This window comes from Haliotis cracherodii, unplaced genomic scaffold, assembly GCF_022045235.1.
Source record: "Haliotis cracherodii isolate W230 unplaced genomic scaffold, xgHalCrac1.p SCAF_36, whole genome shotgun sequence".
NCBI classification, from domain to species: Eukaryota; Metazoa; Mollusca; class Gastropoda; order Lepetellida; family Haliotidae; genus Haliotis; species Haliotis cracherodii.
Window position 1 is genome coordinate 715,254 of NW_027266293.1, and position 24,988 is coordinate 740,241.

At 39.8% G+C, this 24,988-nt stretch overlaps 2 protein-coding genes and 1 pseudogene across 2 annotated transcripts; all 3 read right to left on the minus strand.

Annotated features, from left to right (window-relative positions):
• The window catches only part of LOC139477808 (uncharacterized), a 174,529-nt pseudogene that overhangs the window by 131,339 nt on the left and 18,202 nt on the right, over positions 1–24,988 (minus strand).
• LOC139477835 (heparanase-like) lies at positions 6–8,120 on the minus strand. The gene is made up of 10 exons (XM_071260253.1): positions 7,876–8,120; positions 6,751–6,881; positions 6,013–6,186; positions 4,902–5,058; positions 4,456–4,506; positions 2,843–3,040; positions 2,333–2,444; positions 1,621–1,730; positions 691–834; positions 6–237 (listed from the first exon to the last, which is right to left on the minus strand). Exons 1-10 carry the CDS (start codon positions 8,088–8,090, stop codon positions 57–59), a joined length of 1,473 nt encoding a protein of 490 aa, XP_071116354.1. The 5' UTR covers positions 8,091–8,120; the 3' UTR covers positions 6–56.
• On the minus strand, positions 11,802–19,484 carry LOC139477837 (heparanase-like). Its single transcript, XM_071260255.1, has 10 exons — positions 19,270–19,484; positions 18,117–18,247; positions 17,569–17,742; positions 16,453–16,612; positions 15,966–16,016; positions 14,692–14,889; positions 14,183–14,294; positions 13,473–13,582; positions 12,537–12,680; positions 11,802–12,087 (listed from the first exon to the last, which is right to left on the minus strand). The coding sequence occupies exons 1-10, from the start codon at positions 19,482–19,484 to the stop codon at positions 11,907–11,909; spliced, it is 1,476 nt and encodes a 491-aa protein (XP_071116356.1). The 3' UTR covers positions 11,802–11,906.

Genomic DNA, 24,988 nt, shown 5'->3' on the forward strand with positions numbered 1-24,988 from the left:
TAACGTTCTGGTGAACAATTTATTACTGCTTTTATCCTAACAGGATACTTGTTCAATTATCCGATAATGGGACCATGGCTTTGTGATTTGCATGCCGCTATGTTGGCGTCGGGAATAACAATGAACCCAAAGGAGTGCGGAGGCACTACAATCGTCCCAGTACCCAAAGATTTTGGCATAATGTGTGGTATTTGGTTGTTGACAAGTTCCAATGTTTTGCCATTGACCTCTACTTTTCTGAAACAAAAGATGTGGCAAAGGTTATTTTGGTATGCAGGTAAAGTATTGATGACCCGTTGACCCAACAACCGTTGTCTCACCTTTACTGCCACTATTGTATATGTGTACAAGTTTGTAGGTTTAAGTTCGTCTTCAGCTACTGAATATAGTCCTGGAGTTAGTCGTGTTTGCCAAGGTTTCGTTTTCCACCCGACATTTCGGACCATTACTCAATCTTATACACCGTTCGTGTGTCTGGTTCAGATTGAATGCAGCAAATCATCAAATGCTCACCATCTTCTGTTATATCTGCTGCTTCAGAGACAACAAATGTCTCACTATTATCCGCAGCATTTGACAACAATGCCAAGAAAAATGTTATATAAGAACTGATCCATGCTCTTGTGTAACTTGAACGAAAGACAAAATCCTTATACTGAATGGTTGAGAGGAAACATATTATATACAAACTTTGACTTCAAGTCTCCTCCCTCAGGAGTCAGCCAGAATATGTCCACGTTTTTGCCGTGCGCCTCTGATATGGCTAGGGTTACGTGGTCTCCATGCAAGTTAAGACCATACACAGTGATACTGCCAGGATTGTAGTGGTACACACTGGAACATAAACAGATGATGTGATAACATTATAAGCGAATGCAAGAGAAAAATCACTCGAAATCTAGCCGTTTGATTTGACACGACTAGTCGTCGTCTTTCATTAAAAACATGCCTGTCATTGAAGAAGTGAGTGAGTGAGTGAGTATAGGTTTACACCCCTTTTAGCAATATTCCATCAATATGACGGTGGCGGATAGCAGATATGGACTTCACACAGTTTAGCCATATGGGTAATCAAACCCGGGTCTTTGGCGTGACGAGCGAACGCTTTAACCATGACGTTTCAATGTTTGGTAATGGTTGATATGACGTCACATCTTGTCACTTTGCATTAGCTCTTTTAACACTCACCGTTACCATATTGAGCTAACCTGTCGGGGACAGGGTTGTCAAATAAACACATTATTATACCAATATAGATCATTATAACTTGCGAACTTGAAGTGAAATAGCCGTTACATAAGTCAATGGATAAATGTACGGAATATTCAGATCGTTACATCATGTGCATCTCTACTGACAGCATTACTGTTCAGTGACATGCTGACAGTATTCTGCACATTAAAGTTTTAAACGTGTGGGATTTGTTTACATAAAATTTGTCTGGTAACATTGACTTTGTATTAATTCTGGTTGTTAGACGATTTCTCATGTGATGTCCTTTAAAAGGGACGGTATGTTCGACTCCCACCTCTATCCGAGGTCTACACTTTGTAGTCTGCAAGGTGGACAACGTATGTGTGTACAGACAGGTTGTGAATTAAACATGCTGAAACCACTCACTTGTTCAGCTTCGTACAGTGGGCATACAGTCGGAGGTCGGAAGATGTGGATGGAACATCAAATACTTTGTTGCCAACAAGTCTCTTGTAAAGAAGCGTCAACCAGTAGTCCTGCCAAAAGACGTTTTGATATGTGTCCATATGAGAAAGACACTGTTGGTGTTCATGTTATTTTGTGCCAATGTAAGCAGTAAAATGTGTCTGGACGTGGAAACTGATGGTTGATGGTAGGATAGTCGGAATGGGAATTTGTATAAGACAAGTTACTGAGCCTGGCCACCTAATATGCAAAGCAGGTGGAACGGGTGATTTATAATGACTTGGAATTCTCATACAGGAAAATACATGAATGAATGAGTTCAGTTTAACGCTACTTACAAATACGATATGTCATCAATATTGATTTGGGTGAAAATATAAAATGGTGCAGGTCAACTTTGGTGAAACACATAAGCACGGGCATCGTGCTAACAAATCTAGTAACGTAATCAGGGTGAACCCAGGATTCGAATCGAGGATCAATGGTTTCTGGTAAGCATAAGGGACACAACTCTCTGTACAGCAAAATGCTGGGCCTCAGTCGATTGGGTCACATTTGAAAACAGACAACAGACAATGAATATATGCATGAACACAGAGACAATATCTAAGATCAAACAGACATTCGACAAAATGACATTGTTAAAAAATTAAGATGACAGACGTTCACGCACAGGATTAGGATCACCGTTGTCGTCAATGAGTGCATAATTTCCACCAAAGATTTCCTGACGCATAACCCCTTTTAGGCCATATTTTGCTGATACACCAAGTTTATCAAGCCACCTGAAATTGCGATATGACAGATGATATTAATGAATTACATGAGCCGTTCTCATTGCTCAACTTGTTTCAAGGCAAAACAAAAAAGGCAAATTTTTCACTGGTCCCATTGATCTAAAGATAATTTTTAAGGACACACGAGCATCAACATTAGACATTTTCAGAGCGAAAGGAATTACAATTCTTTCTAGTTTTAACCAGTTTCAATTGACCATAAACAGCAATCATCACCCTCTAACCAGCACAAAGAGGCAACTTGCATTTATATCAACGCATGCTGGCATTCCCAGTTGATGCTCTGGCTGAAATTGTTATGTTGTATTTAAATTAAAGAAACTTATTCAGAACACTTTCAACTTTAGAACAAATTCATTTGGACACTGAAACGTAGACATCCTCACAGGTTGCCTGCCACATATCTATCAGCAATGCCAGGAGTGCCACCCCCATAACCGGACGATGTCTCCCCTAGCCACGCCACCAGACCATGATGACTTCGGACCGTATTCATCACTGAGTGTAGGGTAGATGTAAGACGATTCATTATAGAATACTTAGAAAAGTCTTCCAGCTTGGCGGTGCGTCCATTAAAGTAATATCTGAAAAGAGTAAGCTATTTGTACAGAGTAAGCTATTTGTATTTAAACAGCCACGTGTACAAAAAGGATGACATCTAGCTATACAAAGTGTTCCTTTCTGTATTTGGTCCACTTATTTGATATTATTTCCAATGAAATGAAAGTAATTAATGTGGAGTGGGAAACGACAAACGCAAAGAAAAAATCATTTCTTGACCCATGAGCATTTTGTCTCTCAATGTGGTGACCACATATATAGTTATATATACATCTACCTTCAATGGTTCAAGACAATTTGTCACAAGTTAAAGCACGTGTCATCTAGAATTTACCGAAGAAACAATATTTGACATGCTGGATAGCATAGATAGCATCTATGTGAAAAAGTAGGAAACCGCATGTATTTCAATTGCGCTCTTTTCTATGCTGATCTGGTACCTTATTGAGATCATCAACATCACAACATAGGCAGTTAACCTAAGAAGTTAAAAACCTATGCTTCTTGTACATCGATGATTTGTTGTTCGTCACTTATGGCCAACTTACCGATTACCTCCGTGCAATATTAAAGCATTTGCTCTCTATATATTTCACATCTTTAGATATATAGTCGTGCAGCCACTTTCTACAAAGATTTCAAAGATTTGTGTTCCATGCGACAAATGTTTGATGCCATTTGCTGTCTTCATTACACAACATCTGAGGTACAGCCAGGCATGCTCATACTTCGAAGATTTCAAAGACTTTAATCAGGGTTACATATTAAAGGCTTCAGTAAACATTTCGTAAAGGTTTATGGCAAACATGTGGAATTCAAATGTGATGGATAGTGACCAAAATAATGGCTGATACAATTACCTGCATTGAGTTGTACCATATGTTAAAGAACATGAACATTGATTTGCCTCTGCGTGTGGTTGTGACAGGTGTCATCAATGGGGCAGGATATGCTCACATTACTGTTTGGCAGTGATTTCTAAACACATGCTTTTGATATAGTAGCAAACGTAAATGAGACGGACTCTGCATTTAGCAGAGATTTCTTATGATTAGGAAACGGGATGTTTTGCTTTTATTTTAAAACAGAGCCCCAAAATGTATTTACATTATTTTTCAGACAATCCAGCCTGTCCAGTGAACGAATTTTACTGGGAAAATCTGAGGTCAAAATAGAAGTAATTGCAGTATTTTCTGACAATGGTCAAGAACAAATGGTTGACCTCGAAAATCAACACAGTGAACAGTTATCTATTAAATCTAATTCTGCATATACACCCACATGGTGTACAGCCACTACTGTCCTATTGCTACTTCTACCTAATATTTCAACGTGTCGGTGTTTTTGAAGACTCTTTAGACTGTAATCAACGACCCTTTTGTGTTACACGTGGCATGAAAACTGTATGGTAGCCCATGCCTTGAAGTAAGGTACTCACTGATGGAAGGTCAAGACGTTAATGACACCTGCTCCACCGTGAGACAGGAAGCTGGAAATGCAAAGTCACATTGGACAAATGTTCATCAAAGATAACTATAATGAACCAGGGCATCACTTGTGCAATACCATGTCAGCTTCTTGGACTGAAGTGACTCAGATGAATCCTTCGAGAAAAAGTAAGGTGCTTTCAAAACTTGAAAGATAATCAAGGCGAACATGGAATTTTAACATCATAATTATACAGGAAACCGGAATTTGAACATAATAATTATACAGGAAGCCACACTGTACAACATATCGTGGCGTCTTAGGCGACTGGGCCACCCATGCCACTTTTAGGTTCTGGAATCGATGCTTCCTTTAAGATTTTCAATTTCAATCAGAAAATCCAGACAGCTTATTCTTTCCCTGCTGCATAGGGTATACCATGTTTATTATGCATTCTTTTTTATGAAGGTGTCTTTATAACCGGCGGTATCAGGTCCAATGATGAGACTGGATTTATAGACCGTTCCTTGCAGAACTTGCTTCAGTTCCATGAAGTCGCGACCCAGCTGAGCCTCACTGATAGTAGCATTATGTCGGTAGTACAAGTTCGGTTCTTCATGAAACATACGTAAAATGATAGACATATGTCAAGCATGATAACAAAAAAATATCTACATACACACGAGTATCAAGTTCTGTAAATGTTTCACATAATAATAAAAACATAATGAATGTAAGAATGAATTATTTTTTTCTGAAGTCACGTATACCTCATACTGCATATACAGATCGCAAAAATACCATATAGTTATTCATGTATTAAGAGGAATGACACCATAGTTTTGTGAGTCCAGTGACGGTCAACATAGGAAGCATATAATGCCGTAAGTATATGTCTTGTTTGTTATGTAACCGTGGGCTGGATACAATGACATCTGGATTATGGAAACTAATAAATAGAGATTATTATACGAACATTTGCGTCATACTGATTTCACGAATTCGAATCACGAATTTCCGAGCGAGAGCGAGGGTAATACATGAATTCTTACACGAGTTTCGTAAAGTCAGTATGACACATATGAGTGTAATAATTTATATTTATTACCCACTATTTCTTTATCCTTTTGGGCTCCTCTTTAGACAAATACACTGATCACCACTGCTGTTCTAGAACACCAACATGTGTCAGCCATTTTCTGCTATGTTGTCATTTCTAGTGTGATGTTATTCCCACCTTACGTCACAATGAGATTCTAATGACGTCAACAATGCCTTTTAGATGACGGAAACAATACACTGGTGTGCGAGAAGTGGTATTGGAACTAGTGCACATACGATTTTTATTAACTCGGTTATTTATAATCCTGTATGTAATAATTGATATTATGAGCCACATCCAATGGAGGTACGGTGTGAAGACACGCATTGATCAAAATTGTCCAGCATGGCCATAGATCGCCTCATACACACAAGTGCAGATTGTTGGGACCTCTTCTACTCAGAATGCCCAAAGATGTGTCATCTATGTCTGGTTGATGCGACGTCTACATGCTTTCAAACCTACCATTTCCCAGTTCAATCCCTGCAAGAGGATACCCTTTGTCAGAGGAATATTTTAGCAACTGCTTAGCATCTGATGGGTTCCACTTTGTTCCATCACGCAGCAGCAGGTTGAGGCCAATCACCAGTTTCAGCCCCGTATTGTGAATAAACTCGTTGAATGCATCCCAGGTGTTAGCTGAAAATATGTTTCAATTGATCAGTTTTGGTTCGTTTTTTAGATGTTTAGTATACATATTGAATAGCTACTTGTGGACGTAGGTTTGTAAATAAAGAAATCCGCCAGACATTGGTTCATTAGACTCAGTGGCAATCCGTGTATCAAGGTACCTTTTCATTAATTAATCGCCCGGATTACGGAATGTCTCGGACTAACGAATCTCAGAAAGAAGTAAGGTTCTTTACACACATGTGAGCGTCACTAGTAATGCCCGGCAGATGGGGTTACGCGATTCAAGGGGCCTGGGTGAATAATGTATAACTGTACCATGAAACAAATAACAAAATAATTTACCCCTACAGGTACGATATAACCGGTACTACTCAAAGAACTCTTCTTGGGAAATCAGTAGAACAGAAACAATGTGCAGCTGGAATTTCTGAGAGTGATCCTACCAAAAAGGTTATTCCAAAAGACATGGAATGTTTAGTATTGTTTAGCCAGGTCTTTTTAAATAGGTTTTCCTTCTGGTGACAAATACACCAAGGGAGATATAAGAATCGTATAATATACTGCTATCACCTTGGAGATGATACTGCAGCGAAGTGTCTAGGTTGCGATTCGGGTCAAACACCAAGCGATCCCCTGATGTTCCTCCAACTCGCATATACCCTGGCGCTAAGGCTTTTCCAAGAGTCAACAGTTTGGGCGACCTGTTATAAAAGGTTCTTTTATATAAACTTACATTCATATATGAGACTGCTATAACCATCTTCAACAAACTGTATTCATCTAGCAGACAATACCACCCGTAACATCTTGGATATGAAACTAGAAGCTGAAGATGCATTCTCCAGTGTATAATATCATCATTCCCTTGATAATGCCCTTGGCTTATTCGGCTTCATGTCCCCCATTTTCTTATGTCGTCACGTTACATAACATGACTATTTGCTTGAAGCGATAGTATGTGATTGAAGCATTCAGGTGGTAATACGGCTTGTCAGCTTGATGTGCTAGGAAAGCCCGAGGTCATGCATGTTTTAAAAGTAGTCCACTTTGCGAAATCAGCGACCATGGGTATGATGCTAACAAACCCAGCACCATTATCTGGGCGAATCTGGGAACCGAAACCACAATCAAATGTTTCTGACACGGTTAAGAGACGACTGTAAGTAAGCGAAGTTGTCAATGAAGGTGGAGGTGATCATTGGAAGTGATTTCTGTCAATCATTCGGTTGTCACGGATAAGCTAGACACAACATAAATCAGTGACAAAACTGAATTCACGAAACATTAGTTGACTCTGGACGTGAAGATTCTGGGGTAGAATAGGTCTTTAACAACTCATCCTTGCCGTAAAAGGTGACTATGCTTGTCGTAAAAGGCGGCTAACGGGATCGGGTGGTAAGGTTCGCCAACTTGGTTGAAGCATGTCATCAATCCCAATTGCGTGGATCGATGCTCATGATATTAATCACTGGATTCTCTGGTCCAGACTCGATTATTTACAGACTGCCGTCATATAACTGGAATATTACTGAGTGCGGCGTTAAACAACAAACCAACCAACCAAAATCTGCTGACTCTGAAAATACATATATTTGGTCTATTCGTTTCCCGACAAGGATTTGTTCCACTAATCCGAAAAAAACCGATTTAAGTTGCAAACAAATCACATAGTTATACAAATGTTATGATGTATACCTGATATTTGGGGTCGTCAGATTGGATTTCAGTTGACCGCTTCCCATGGTGACACCAACAAACATATCATCAATTTCCTGTAAGACGTGGTCGACTTTTACCGTGATATGTTCTGTGTGCATGGACACAGTGAACGGTTGAATCCAAGCCAACCCTAACAACCACAGGATGGTTACATCTCGGAACATTCTGACTGTCACTCCATGTAGAAGCATACTATCGCTTATCACTGTTTCAAAGCTAAATACTACTCAACGTGTAGAGGTCAGCTGCGGTGTTGGAAGAGACCAGGTGTTGCCAAGCCGTGACAACAGATAACGAAATGTTGACACGAGTATTCAGCAACTTTCATGCTTTCGTGTCATGATCGGGTTCGTGTGTGCCTGTTTCGGTATCTACGTTGCAGTTATATTCCTGTGCAGCACATGACTCATCATCTGATTCTCTGTCCCTCAGCTTCGAGGATTGGCTAGTGACACATCATGTTTGGCTTTGTCAACACTAATCTGTCACGATTTTAAAAAGGTAACTCATTACATAACGTAAAAGTTCAACTCGTGCACTTTTAAAATTTAGGAGATAAACAGATGCATACCTTGTCGCTAAATGGCGATGATACACATAAGACAGCTGTGGACCATGTCAATTTGTACAAAGTGAATAAGGGACCGATATTGTGGTAGGGCTGGGAGTTTGGGAGGGGGAGGGGGGCGGAGTGGATGTGTGGGTGAGGATGTAGGGTGTGTGGAATTTTGTCGGAAAAAGGATAATGCTCTCACTAATGAAATATCAGATGGAATTTTGTCGCAAAACATTGATTTGATTGTGCAACTGTAGCGTTGATATATATATACATACATTATTCGGAAATATTAACATTATTATATATTTTTATATTTTATAACAATTGTGTCACTGAATAATGTATTTATTCGTATTTCAATACTTTTAATGAAAAACACGAGTATGTAATTATCAAGTTGCAATAGGAAACAATTCCTAAATCATGACAGTATTAATGCCGACAAGAATGTATGCTATCATTCTAGTAATCATTTCCTTTAAATAATCATGCAAATAATCCACTCGAAATGGGGCGACAAATGCATAGCCAGACTCTAAACAATCTTTGAGCACTATCAATGACCAGGTGTTCAGGACACTGATCAATATGTCCACGTTATCCAGCCATTTGTGCAGCTGTATCAATTGAATTGCTTTGGATGCTCTCAATGTATAATATACTTATTCGTCTGTCTGACGCCATTTGCAACTCATGACGCCGTTGCGGTCAGAGTGATCTGTAACACATCATCTTCATCCTCCTCATCGTCACCATCATCCTCTCCTCCTCCTTCTCCTCCTCCTCTCCCTCATCATCATCCTCGTCCTCTTCCTCCTCATCACCTTTATCATCATCATCATCATCATCATCATCATCATCACTCTCCTCTTCCTCCTCCTCCTTTTATCTTTATCATCGTCTTCCTCCTCCTCGTCATGATCATTATCACCCTTCTCATCATCACACTCCTCCTCCTCCTCATCATCATCACCCTTCTCATCATCATCATCATCATCATCATCATCATCATCATCATCACACTCCTCATCATCATCATCAAGGGGGCACGGGTGGCCCAGTCGTCTAAAGCGCCGCGATTCGCTGTGTAGAGTTGCGTCCCTTGGGCACGCCAGAAACCTATGATTGTGGGTTCGAATCCTGGTTCGCCCCGATTATGTTTCTAGGTTTGTCAGCACCATACCCGTGCTCGTGGGTTTCACCGAAGTGGTAAACGTCTGAGACCTGCCTCACTTCGGGCTTTCCTCCCACATTAAGCTGACACGCCGTGATATAATCTTAAAAGTGGCTATAAACCGAACTCACTCACCCACTCACTCACTCATCATCATCATCCTCTTCTGATCCTCCTCGTCACCATCCTCCTCCTCCTCATCATCATCATCATCACCCTTCTCCTCCTCCTCCTCATCATCATCATTATCATCCTCTTCCTCCTCCTCCTCGTTATCATCATCACCCTTCTCATCATCATCATCATCATCATCATCATCATCACCCTCCTCCGCCTCATCACCATCCTCATCATCTTCTTCTTCTCCTCATAATCATCACCATCCTCTTCCTCTTCCTCTTCCTCCACCTCCTCCTCCTCCTCCTCATCATCATCACCCTTCTCCTCGTCATCATCATCACCCTTCTCCTCCTCATCATCATCTCCCTTCTCCTCATGATCATCATCCTCTCATCATCATCACCCTTCTCATCATTATCATCATCATCATCATAGTCCTTCTCCTCATCATCATCACCCTTCTCATCAACATCATCACCATCATCATCATCATCATCAACATCACCCTCCACCACCTCCTCTTTAATCAACATAGATGTAGGCCATCAGCCCACACAGCTTTAGTTACAATGCAGCCAAAGTATTGAAAGTAGCATGTAAGCTATTGACTTAGGTGTAACACCGCTATTTAACACGTCAAATATGTGATGAAACTGACAGCATGTAGATACTTAGTAATTTAGTGAAACCTAAAATGACGGTCACAACACCAAGTATCATAACTTGGGTGATTCGTGGATTCAAAACCACGACAATCAAACTCTTCACACATGCTCGTGTCATTAAAACCACAACACACACACACACACAGCACATGATGGTTATACAGCACATGTATCCTTTTGTGTTGTAGTCTTCACAACTGACAAGTGCTAATAATGTATTTGTACATTTTAATTTATTTTTGTGCAAGTGGTGAGACAATGACACTGACTGAACTACTGACACGTGCAAACGTTGCTGGTATGGCAAGATATGTGGTGTCATGTCCAGTTCATCACAATTGTAAGGGGCCCAGGTGGCCCAGTCGTCTTAGGCGCCGCGATTCGCTGAGCAGAGTTGTGTCCCTTAGACACGCCAGAAATTGTGAGTTCGAATCCCGGTTCGCCCCGATTAGGTTTATTGATTTGCCAGCACCATACCTGTGCTCGTGGGTTTCACGCAAGTGGTAAACGTCTGACACTTGCATCACTCATGCTTTCCTCCCACATTTTCCATGGATTTTCTAGTCGTAAACATTTATGTTAAATTTGAGGATAAGACATATAGAAATGTCCAAATGTGAGGTATGATTGCTGATGCAATAGCCCTTTTTGACTTGTACCGTATGTTCCTATGTCTTTCTGGAGAACAATTTACTTGCCTTTGCACGTGTTTGTAATAGTACGACATGTTGGACAGGATACGATGACTGTTTCGTGAATACTTGGTATAATCATCATTTGTTATTTCATTTTTTATTTCATAAACATATGTTCATGCTGTAGTCGGGAACGTATTATCAACTCTGCTAATAGCTGATTTCTAATGGTTATGGAAATTATTTTGTCTTTGGTATTTACACATAACCCCTGCCTTCACATGTGCTTGACTCTGGTAGGGCAGGGCACTCTCAACTTTTCGTGAATACCTGGTATAATCACTTAATGTCATCTTTTGATAGTGCTTCTTAAACACATGATGTAGTTGGGATTCTGGCCATGACTGATATTCTGATTCCCCGTTGTGGGCTGTTCTAAATTCGATGTGTACAGTTGGTGCATCAAGATTCGCCTATTGTGCATGTGTGTTAAAAGCCTAGTTACACCCCGATGATTCTTGGTATGTCAGTTCGTTTGTCAGTTAGAAGAAACTGGTGTGTCACCAAAGTGTGTTTTCTGTCGAATGGCATTCTGAAAATGTGGGTTAACAGAACGTCTTAACATATTCCTCTTTGTTATTTGCATCACGCAAACCATTTTTGAAACACGCTGTTTGTCTAAATATCAGTTAAATGTGTTCAGAGTGGATTTTTTCAGATTTTATTGTCCATTGTATGTCAACGCACGTCCAAGAGAAGGTTCAGGTACACTAACTATCAATTTAAAAGCCACAAACATAACGTTTTGGTGAACAATTTATTACTGCTTTTATCCTAACAGGACACTTGTTCAATTATCCGATAATGGGGCCATGGCTTTGTGATTTGCATGTCGTTATGTTGGCGTCGGGAATGATGATGAACCCAAAGGAGTGCGGAGGCACTACAATCGTCCCAGTTCCCAAAGCTTTTGGCATAATGTGTGGTATTTGGTTGTTGACAAGTTCCAATGTTTTGCCATTGACCTCTACTTTTCTGAAAAAAGAGGTGGCAAAGGTTATTTTGGTATGAAGGTTAAGTATTGATCACCCTTTGACCTAACAACCGTTGTCTAACTTGTACTAACAAATATTGTATATGTGCACAAGTTTGTAAGTTCAAGTTCGTCTTAAGTTACTTAGTATAGCCTTGGAGTTAGTCGTGTTTGCCAAAGTGTGTTTTCCACCCGACATATCGGACCTTTGCTCATATACCGTTCGCGTGTCTGGTTCAGATTGAATGCAGCAAAATCATCAAATGCTTACCCTCTTCTATTATATCTGCTGCTTCAGAGACAACATATGTCTCACCATTATCCGCTGCATTTGACAACAATGCCAAGGAACCAGTTATATAAGAACTGATCCATGGCCTTGTGAAACTTGAAGAACCAAAGACAAAATCCTTATACTGAATGGTTGAGAGGAAACATATTATATACAAACTTTGACTTCAAGTCTCCTCCCTCAGGAGTCAGCCAGAATATGTCCACGCTTTTGCCGTGCTCCTCTGATATGGCTAGGGTTACGTGGTCTCCATGCAAGTTAAGACCATACACTGTGATACTGCCAGGCTTGTAGTGGTACACGCTGGAACATAAACAAAAGATATGATAACAGTAAAAGTGAATGCAAGAGAAAAATCACTCGAAATCTAGCCATTTGATTTGACACGACCAGTCGCTGTCTTTCATTAAAAGCATGCTTTTCATTGAAGAAGTGAGTGAGTGAGTATGAGTTTACACCCTTTTTAGCAATATTCCATCAATAGGACGGTGGTGGATAGCAGAAATGGACTTCACACATTTTAGCCATACGGGTAATCGAACCCGGGTCTTTGGCGTGACGAGCGAACGCTTTAACCATGACATTTCAATGTTTGGTAATGGTTGATGTAACGTCACATCTTGTCACTTTGCATTTGCTCTTTTAACACTCACCGTTACCATATTGAGCTAACCTGTTGGGGACAGGGTTGTCAAATAAACACATTATTATACCAATATAGATCATTGTAACTTGCGAACTTGAAGCGAAATAGCCATTACATCAGTCAATGGATAAATGTACGGAATATTCAGATCGTTACGTCATGTGCATCTCTACTGACAGCATTACTGTTCAGTGACATGCTGACAGTATTCTGCACATTAAAGTTTTAAACGTGTGGGATTTGTTTACATACAATTGTTGTGGTTACATTGGCTTTGTATTAATTCTGGTTGTTAGACGATTTCTAATGTGATGTCCTTTAAAAGGGACGGTATGTTCCTGCCACCTCTATCCAAGGTCTACACTTCGTATTTGTCCATAATCTGCAAGCTGGACAACGTATATGTTTGTACAGACAGGTTGTGAATTAAACATGCTGAAACCACTCACTTGTTCAGCTTTGTACAGTGGGCATACAGTCGGAGGTTGTTAGATGAAGACGGAACATCAAATACTTTGTTGCCAACAAGTCTTTTGTAAAGAAGCGTCAACCAGTAGTCCTGCCAATAGACGTTGTGATGTGTGTCCATATGAGAAAGACACTGTTGGTGTTCATGTTATTTTGTGCCGGTGTAAGCAGTAAAATGTGTCTGGATGTGCAAACTGATGGTTGATGGTAGGATAGTCGGAATGGGAGTTTGTATAAGACAAGTTACTGAGCCTGGCCACCTAATATGCAATGCAGGTGGAACAGGTGACTGATAATGACTTGGAATTCCCACAAAGGAAAATACATGTATGAATGAGTTCAGTTTAACGCTCCTTACACATACGATATGTCATTAATATTGATTTGGGTGAAAATAAAAAATGATGCAGGTCAACTTTGGTGAAACACATGAGCAAGGACATCATGCAAACAAATCTTGTAACGTAATCAGGGTGAACCAAGGCTTCGAATCTAGGATCAATGGTTTCTGGTAAGCCTAAGGAACACAACTATGTACAGCAAAATGCTGGGCCTCAGTCTATTGGGTCACATTTGAAAATAGACAACAGACAATGAATATATGCATGAACACAGAGACAATATCTAAGATTAAACAGACATTCGACAAAATGACATTGTTAAAAATTTGAGATGACAGACGTTCACGCACAGGATTAGGATCACCGTTGTCGTCAATGAGTGCATAATTTCCACCAAAGATTTCCTGACGCATAACCCCTTTTAGGCCATATTTTGCTGATACACCAAGTTTATCAAGCCACCTGAAATTGTGATATGACAGATGATATTAATGAATTATATGAGCCGTTCTCAATGCTCAACTTGTTTCAAGACAAAACAAAAAAGGCAAATTTTTCACTGGTGCCATTGATCTCAAGATCATATTTCAGGACACACGAGCTTCAACATTAGACATTTTCAGAGCGAAAGGAATAACAATTCTTTCTAGTTTTAACCAGTTTCAATTGACCATAAACAGCAATTATCACCCTCTAAACAGCACGAAGAGGCAACTTGCATTTACATCAATGCATGCTGGCATCCCAGTTGATGTTCTGGTTGAAATTGTTATGTTGTATTTAAATTAAAGAAACCTATTTAGAACACTTTCAACTTTAGCACAAATTCATTTGGACACTGTAACGTAGACATCCTCACAGGTTGCCTGCCACATATCTGTCAGCAATGCCAGGAGTGCCACCCCCATAACCGGACGATGTCTCCCCTAGCCACGCCACCAGACCATGATGACTTCGGACTGTATTCATCACTGAGTGTAGGGTAGATGTAAGACGATTCATTATAGAATACTTAGAAAAGTCTTCCAGCTTGGCGGTGCGTCCATTAAAGTAATATCTGAAAAGAGTAAGCTATTTGTACAAGGATTTTAAACCACCTGTACAAAAAAGGATGACATCCTGCTATACAAAGTGTTCGTTTGACCCATGAGCATTTTGTCTCTCAATGTGGTGACCACATATATAGTTATATATACATCTCTACCTTCAATGGTTCAAGACAATCTGTCACAAGTTAAAGCACGTATCATCTAGAATTTATGGAAGAAACAATATTTGACATGCAGGATAGCATAGATAGCATCTATGTGAAAAAGTAGGCCACTGCATGTATATCAATTGCGCCCTTTTCAATGCTGATCTGTTACCTTATTCAGATAATCAACATCACAACATAGGCAGTTTAGCCAAGAAGTTAAAAACCTATGCTTCTTGTACATCGATGATATGTTGTCCATCACTTATGGCCAACTTACCGATTACCTTCGAGCAATATTAAAGCATTTGCTGTTTATATATTTCACATCTTTAGATGTACAGTCGTGCAGCCACTTTCTAAGAAGATTTCAAAGATTTGTTTTTTGTACGACAAATGTTTGATGTCATTTGCTGTCTACATTTCACAACATCTGAGGTACATCTAGGCATGCTCATACTTAGAAGATTTCAAAGATATAGTAAGATATACTAGCAATCGTAAATGAAACGGACTCTGCATTTTGCAGAGATTTCTTATGATTAGGAAAAGGAATGTGTTGCTTTTATTTTAAAACAGAGCCCCAAAAAAGTATTTACATCATTTTTCAGACAATCCAGCTTGTCTAGTGAAGGAATTTTGCTGGGAAAATCTGAGGTCAAAATAGTATTTGCAGTATTTTCGGACAATGGTCAAGACCAAATGGTTGACCTCGAAGCTCAACACAGTGAACAGTTATCTATTAAATGTAATTCTGCATAAACCCCCACACGGTGTACAGCCACTAATGTCCTATGGCCACTACTGTGCTACTTCTACCTAATAGTTCAACGTATCGGTGTTTTTGAAGACTCTTTAGACTGTAATCAACGACCCTTAAAGGTCCCACGTGGTATGAAAACTGTATGGTAGCCCATGCCTTGAAGGAAGGTACTCACTGATGGAAGGTCAAGACGTTTATGACACCTGCTCCACCGTGAGACAGGAAGCTGGAAATGCAAAGTCACATTGGACAAATGTTCATCAAAGATAACTATAATGAACCAGGGCATCACTTGTGCATTACCATGTCAGCTTCTTGGACTGAAGTGACTCCGATGAATCCTTCGAGAAGAAGGTGTGGTGCTTTCAAAACTTGAAAGATAATCAAGGCGAACATGGAATTTTAACATCATAATTATACAGGAAGCCGGAATTTGAACATCATAATTATACAGGAAGCCACACTGTACAACATATCGTGGCGTCCTAGGCGACTGGGCCACCCATGCCCCTTTTTAGTTCTGGAATCGATGCTTCGTTTAAGATTTTGAAATAATAACAGCAGCACAAAGTAAGCATAAATTCGGTTCAATTTCAATCAGAAAATCCAGACAGCTTATTTTTCCCCTGCTACATAGGGTAAACGATGTTTATTATGCATACTTTTTTATAAACGTGTCGTTATAATCGGCGGTATCAGGTCCAATGATGAGACTGGATTTATAGACCGTTCCTTGCAGAACTTGTTTTAGTTCCATGAAGTCGCGCCCCAGCTGAGCGTCACTGACAGTAGTATTCCGATGTCGGTAATACAAGTTCGGTTCTTCATGAAACATACGTAAAATGATAATACATATGGCATGCATGATAACAAAAAATATCTACATACACATGAGAATCAAGCTCGGTAAATGTTTCACATATGAAGAAAAAACATAATGAATGTAAAAACGGGTTATTTTTTCTGAAGTGATATATATACCTCATACTGCATATACAGATCGCAAAAATACCATATAGTTATTCATGTATTAAGAGGAATGACACCATAGTTTTGTGAGTCCAGTGACGGTCAACATAGGAAGCATATAATGCCGTAATTATATGTCTTGTTTGTTATGTAACCGTGGGCTGGATACAATGACATCTGGATTATGGAAACTAATAAATAGAGATTATTATACGAACATTTGCGTCATACTGATTTCACGAATTCGAATCACGAATTTCCGAGCGAGGGCGAGGGTAATACATGAATTCTTACACGAGTTTCGTAAAGTCAGTATGACACATATGAGTGTAATAATTTAAATTTATTACCCACTATTTCTTTATCCTTTTGGGCTCCTCCTTAGACAAATACACTGATCACCACTGCTGTCCTATCACACCAACATGTGTCAGCCATTTTCTGCTATGTTGTCATTTCTAGTGTGACGTTATTCCCACCTTACGTTACAATGAGATTCTAATGACGTCAACAATGCCTTTTAGATGACGGAAACAATACACTGGTGTGCGAGAAGTGATATTTGAACTAGTGCACATACGATATTTATTAACTCGGCTAATTATGATCATGTATGTAATAATTGATATTATGAGCCACATCCAATGGAGGTAGGGTGTGAAGACACGCATTGATCCAAATTATCCAGCATGGCCATAGATCGCCTCATAAACACAAGTACAGATTGTTGGGACCTCTTCTACTCAAAATGCCCAAAGATATGTCGTCTACGTCTGGTTGATGCGACATCTACATGCCTTCAAACTTACCATTTCCCAGTTCAATCCCTGCAAATGGATACCCTTTGTCAGAGGAATATTTTAGCAACTGCTTAGCATCTGATGAGTTCCACTTTGTTCCATCACGCAGCAGCAGGTTGAGGCCAATCACCAGTTTCAGCCCCGTATTGTGAACAAACGCGTTGAGTGCATCCCAGGTGTTAGCTGAAAATACGTTTCAATTGGTCGGTTTTGGTTCAGTTTTAATATGTTTAGTACTTTCCACAATAATATATGTATAACTGTAATAATAAATGTATAACTGTACCATGAAACAAATAACCAAAACATTTACCCCTACAGGTACGATATAACCGGTACTACTCAAAGAACTCTTCTTGGGCAATCAGTAGAACAGAAACAATGTGCAGCTGAAATTTCTGAGAGTGATCATACCAAAAAGGTTATTCCAAAAGAATAAATTATTTTTAGACATGGAATATTTTGTATTGTTTAGCCAGGTCTTTTTAATTAGGTTTACCGTTTGGTGACAATTACACCAAGGGAGATATAAGAATCGTATAATATACTGCTATCACCTTGGAGATGAAACTGCTGCGAAGGGTCTATGTGGTAATTCGGGTCAAACACCATGCGATCCCCAGATGTTCCTCCAACTCGCACATACCCTGGCGCTAAGGCTTTTCCAAGAGTCACCAGTTTGGGCAACCTGTTATAAAAGTTTTTTTTATATATTCTTACATTCATATATGAGACTGCTATAACCATCTTCAATAAACTTTATTCATCTAGCAGATAATACCACCCGTAACATCTTGGATATGAAACTAGAAGCTGAAAATGCATTCTCCAGTGTATAATATCATCAATCCCTTGATAATGCCCTTGACTCATTCGGCTTCATGTCCCACATTTTCTTATGTCGTCACGTTACATTACATTACCATTCGCTTGAAGCGATAGTATGTGAGTCGCGTTTACGCCACTTTGAAGAGCATTCAGGTGGTAATACGGACTGTCAGCTTGATGTGCTAGGAAAGCCCGAGGTCATGCAAGTTGACCACTTTGGTGAAATAAGCGAACAGGGGTTAATGCTAACAAACCCAGCAACATTATCTTGGCGAATCTGGGAAACAAAACCACAATCATATGTTTCTGACACGCTTATGAGACGACAGACTGTAAGTAAGCGAAGTCTTCAGTGAAGGTAGAGGTGATAATTGTAAGTGATTTCTGTCAATCATTCGGTTGTCACGGATAAGCTAGACACAACATAAATCAGTGACGAAACTGAATTCACGAAAAATTAGTTGACGGATTCTGCTGACTCTGGACCGGTGAAGATTCCGGGATAGAATAGGTCTTCAGCAACTCATTCTTGGCTTAAAACGTGACTATGCTTGTCGTAAAAGGCAGCTAACGGGATCAGGTGGTAAGGTTCGCTGACTTGGTTGATGCATGTCATCAATCCCAATTGCATGGATCGATGCTCATGATATTAATCACTGGACTGTCTGGTCCAGACTCGATTATTTACAGACCGCCGCCATACAGCTGGAATATTGCTGAGTGTGGCGTTAAACAAAAAAACAACCAACCAAAATCTGCTGACTCTGAAAATACATATATTTGATCCATTCGTTTCCCGACAAGGATTTTTTTCACTTTTCCGAAAAAAACAATTTACGTTGCAAACAAATCACATAGTTATACAAATGTAATGATGTATACCTGATATTTGGAGTCGTCAGATTGGATTTCAGTTGACTGCTGTCAATGGTGACACCAACAAACATATCATCAATTTCCTGTAAGACGTGGTCCACTTTTACCGTGATATGTTCTGTGTGCATGGACACAGTGAACGGTTGTATCCAAGCCAACCCTAACAACCACAATATGGTTACATCTCGGAACATTCTGACTGTCACCAAATGTAGAAGCATAATGTCGCTTATCAGTGTTTCAAAGCTAAATACTACTCAACGTGTGGAGGTCAGCTGCGGTGTTGGAAGAGACCAGGTGTTGCCAAGCCGTGACAACAGATAACGAAATTTTGACACGAGTATTCAGCAACTTTCATGCTTTCATGTCATGATCGGGTTCGTGTGTGCCTGTTTCGGTATCTACATTGCAGTTATATTCCTGTGCAGCACATGACTCATCATCTGATTCTCTGCCCCTCAGCTTCAAGGATTGGCTTGTGAAACATCATGTTTGGCTTTCGTCAACACTGTCTAATCTGTCGCGATTTTTAAAAGGGAACGCATTACATAACGTTAAGTACAACTCGTGCACTTTTAAAATTTAGGAACCAAACAGATGCATGTCTTGTCGTTGAATGGTGATGGTACAGTTTCGACAGATGTGAACAAGATCAATTTACACAAAGTGAATAAGGGACCGATATTGTGGTAGGGCTGGGAGTGGGGGAGGGAGTGGGTGTGTTGGTGGGGTTGTAGGGGGTCTGGAATTTTGTCGCAAAAAGGATAATGCTTTTATTACCAAAATATCTGATGGAATTTTGTCGCAAAAAAAGTAGGCTTTGATTGTGCAACTGTAGCGTTGATATATATATATATATATATATATATATATATATATATATATATATATATATATATATATATAACAGTAAAGTTCTAACTCTCAGGCACAATAAAGTAATAATTGAATGAGTGGAGTAAGATTGAACACAGTTTTAACTGGCTAGCGCTTTCAACTCGTACCACGAGTGAGTCTCATCAGGCCATAACTGAATAACGGGCATGAAGTTGTAACATATAGTTACGTGACGTCATAACATTTAGGAGAACTATGACGTCAAAATACCAAGGTGACAATGGACAAATAACTTACGCCTTTACATTTAACTTAGGCGCGTATTTATGACTGAAATCTTGCTCTTTTTTAAATAATGTAGGTTCATGACCACAATTTAGCTTATATAGCGGGAAAACTAAAAAGTTCCCTGTGTAATCAAAGCCTCCCTAAATAGTTTTCGACCAAATCCGAGCCCCCATAAGCTCGAATGTCAAAATGGTCTGTCCGTAATGTGAAGTAAATATGAATGTAGGGAGGGAATGCTATGACCAGTTAGTGCAGATAGGACTTTCCTGTGAGACCAATCAGGTTCATGTGTTCTGACTTGGGTTTGTCAAAAAGCTATCATGATACAACATGTCATAATGAAACCATATTATATTTTCAGAAACAACACTGCAAAAAGGACAAGGATAGTGGACACATGTTTCCTTTCCACGTCTTTGTAATTCCATTGTGGTTGCTTTTCAGTGTGGACAGTTACATCACGTTACCATGATCACTTTACAATACACATTTGTAAAAACGTTTGCCTGTGATTTTAACAATGTGTTTCACGTGTAAATGTCTCAGTTGAAATGTTAAGCGTAAGTAATTGAATACAGATATGACATTTTAAATACTTCTTTTTTTCTTTTTTTCCGGGCTCCCCTAAATTGATTATACATATATTGATTGTATATTCCTATAGGACCTGTAGCATATGTAAAGTGACACACAAAATCCAACCTCGAATGGTCTTGGCATACGTGTATAGCTTGCTGGTACCTTAATAGAGACATCCTTTAGTTCAGTCCTGGGTTTCCATTCAGGCAACTATCCTCGGCAAATACAAACTGAGGTTTCACGTAGCCTCCAATGAATTTTGTCAATACTTGTTGTATCACCAATACTGTCAACGTGACAAGTTTTACTTCCTGGTGTGATACAAACGTCTATATCACGATCTTACTATAAATAAGACTTGTAAGAAAGAATGTTACCTACCTACCACTTAGCGTTGTCGAGACAAGCAACGATTCATGCAAATAGTTATGAATGTGCTCCGCATGGTGGGGCTGTCAATGCCTAGGCACACATATCATGCGCTTTACATCAGATATGGACCAACTTTGTTCCTTTTCTACAACCACGTTATCGAGCCATTTGTGCAGCTGTATAAATTGAATTGCTTTGCTTTGGAGGCTCTCAATGTATAATATACGAATTCGTCTGCCTGACGCCATTTGCAACTCCCGACGCCGTTGCGAACAGAGTGATCTGTAACACACTTGCAACATGAAACCCGTCGACTATGTTGTGATTCTATGTTGTATTGCATTGAGTACATGTGTGGTGAAGCCAGCGCCCAGGGAGGAAATACGGAATGGTAAGAAAATTAGATTTTATTTATTAGGTTAGATTTATCTGTTCTTGTACCAGTTATTCGTAATGTTATAGACATCTAGTATTGTTTCAGTTAAGCTATATTGCAATATATTATCATCACCATCATCATCATCATCATCATAATCACCCTCCTCTTCCTCCTCCTCTTCCTCTTCATCATCATCTTCCTCTTCATCCTCAAAATAAAGGCGCGTTAAACAATAGGATGATGTCAGGTGTGTGTTTTAATTGGTAAAGCAAAATGTTCGGAAGTAATACATATAGTTATTTAGAAGGTGCATACAAGGGTGGAAACACCTCGAAAATGATCGTATTGTAAGCAACTGTGGCACATGTTACCGAGAGTGATGGTTATACAGCACATGTATCCTTTCGCGATGTACTCTTCACAACTGACAAGTGCTAATAATGTATTTGTTCCATTTTAATATATTTTTGTGCAAGTGGTGAGACAGTGACACTGACTGAACTACTGACACTTACAAACGTTTCTGGTATGGCAAGATAAGTGGTGTCATGTCCAGTTCATTACGATTGTAGGGGGCACGGGTGGCCCAGTCGTCTGAGGCGCCGCGATTCGCTGTGCAGAGTTTTCTCCCTTGGGTACGCCAGAAACCTAAAATTGTGGGTTCGAATCTCGGTATGGTTTTAACAGTATACAAGTTATATCACGGCGTGTCAGCATAATGTAGGAGGAAACCCCAAAGTGATGCAGGTCTTAGACGTCTACCACTTCGAAACTCACGAGCACGGTGCTGACAAACCTTGAAACATAATCGGGGTGAACCGGGATTCGAACCCAAAATCATACGTTTCTGGCGTGACCAAGGGACGCAACACTGCACAGCGAATTACAGCGCCTTAGACGACTGGGCCACCCTTGTCCCCGGTAACAGCAAGAAACATGACTGTAGTATCCAGTAGAAGTACAGTGAAATGCAGTTACAGAAATGCGTTAGATTATTTGAATAATAAAACTATTGGTCTTTGTTTCTATTTCAGATTACACTCCCGGTTTACATTTTAGTAGCCAGTTGCTAAATTGGTGGTGTCTTTGGCTAAGGAGCAGAAGACCCTGGTGGATGTATGTTTATGGGAGAAGCTGCTACCTTTCAGGCCAAGATCGGCCTTCACTATCGTCTCCAATGCCCAATTGAAAGGATAGCAACAGAAGGCGTCTTCAAGTGGACCTGTTTACTGACAACATGAATCCAGCTCAAGAAGAAGGACACCGAAAATAATAATATTTTGTAACATGTGACAGCTTCGTCACATATCTTATTAACTCGGTGTACGAGATTGTATCAGCTGAAGTCCTTTTGCTCCCGTCTCTGGCTGTACATGTTCATTTATAGTGCATTTGCTTAAGGTCCTCCTTGGGATACGTGTGTGAAGTCATTGTGTTTCTATTAAATCAGTGTATAAATGAGTTGATTTGTGTTGATCTGTGTCGGTGAGGTGTGACCACTGGAAATAATGCTAGATTTGCTTGTCGTGCGTTCAGTGTTTGTGTAAGTGACATGGACCGGATCTTAACGTTTCGGTTGGGTAAATACACGTATCTCCTAAGGGAAAGTTGGACATGATGTTCTCTTTGCAGTGATGTTCAGCGACGTGTTTCACATTGTGTAGGAATTCGTATTCGCGTTTAGGAATGTAGTGATGGTCTTATGTACGCATATACCAGCATGATATTCCTAGTCGTGATGGTAAACATAGGAGATACATTAGCGAGGTTTCAGTAATGTTCAACGCAAATAATTATGTACTTGTTTGAAATGTACAGTTCTGTAGAATCACACATATTACTGTAATGAGTAATAGGTTTGGTTTGGTTTGGTTGGTTGTTAGCTGTTTAACGCCGCACTCAGCAATATTCCAGCTATATGACGGCGGTCTGTAAATAAACAAGTCTGGACTAGACAATCCAGTGATTGACATCATGAGCATCGGTCCACGCAATTGGGATCGATAACATGCATCAACCAAGTCAGCGAGCCTGATCACCCGATCCCGTTAGTCGCCTTTTACGGCAAGCATTGTCACCTTTTACGGCAAAGCATGGGTTCCTGAAGATCTATTCTACCCCGGAATCGGGTAAGAGGAATGAGTGTGTGAGACAATAAGTTTATGTCGCGTCGCCATTACATAATGTGAATAGTTATAACATATTTGCTGCAGAAATAAAAGTAAGTACATATTCGGTTGTCTGTATGCAATCCCTCCTGTATTATCCTACACGATTTTACATGCCATATAGCGGCCGATTTGGAGTTTCACCACAGCGAAGTTTGCAGTTTGAATGAAACAGTTTTTGTCTCCGAGTTGTCATTTGTCACAACAGAGATAGCATATTTCACTTTAATGTTCACATATTTTACCCGCTGTTATGTTTAGACGTTGTTTGATTGGATTTTTTTTCCTAATTCAGTATGTAAACTTCTTACTCAGAATAAACACATGTATATATTATCCTAGTTTCATATGACTTTAATCGCTACTCACACGCCACTCACGGAGAAAGGTATAATATCAGGTGAGACACAATATGTGTTTTTCTTTACCATAGTGCCGCCGTGGACGGACCGCCAATCAATGGGGAGGAGACAATGAGATGTCTATATTAGTGTGTGTGTTTGTGTGTATGTGTCTGGCGAAGCAGACGTCGTGACATGAATAAAACATCGCCGCACACCCCATTTGGAAACACTGTATTCACAATGAGTTGCTTTGCTGCTTTGAATTACTTCGCTGTGTGTCCTCCTTTCAGCAATTGGCGACTGAACATTGAACAGACAAGTGTGTATCGGGAAGTTCTGCTCGTCGCGCGTGATTATGTTAGTGACTCCCGGCTTGATGTCGACCCAGCCGTTCATTAGGTAATCATTCCGCCACAAACGCTCCGTTTGACATGGGTATACTATGACAAGTACGTGTAGAAGTAAAGCTTGATTATCGTTCCCTTTGAAAACAGATATGTCGGATATTTGTGCATCGTGCCGCTGTATGCTGATATAGAAATAAGACGTAACCCGGAGGTCAGGGATTGTATCGTTAATACAGTTTAAAAGCCACTCCACTCAAAATAAAAGTATAATGTAGATAGCCCCGTGTGAATTTTAAAGCTGTTCAAATTAACTGTTTTAATTAGATGCATCTATACTGAACCGCAAAAGAAACGTCACTCCAAGTAACATTGCATGAAAAGTTGTCATTTAAATATCTGGGTAATTTTTGT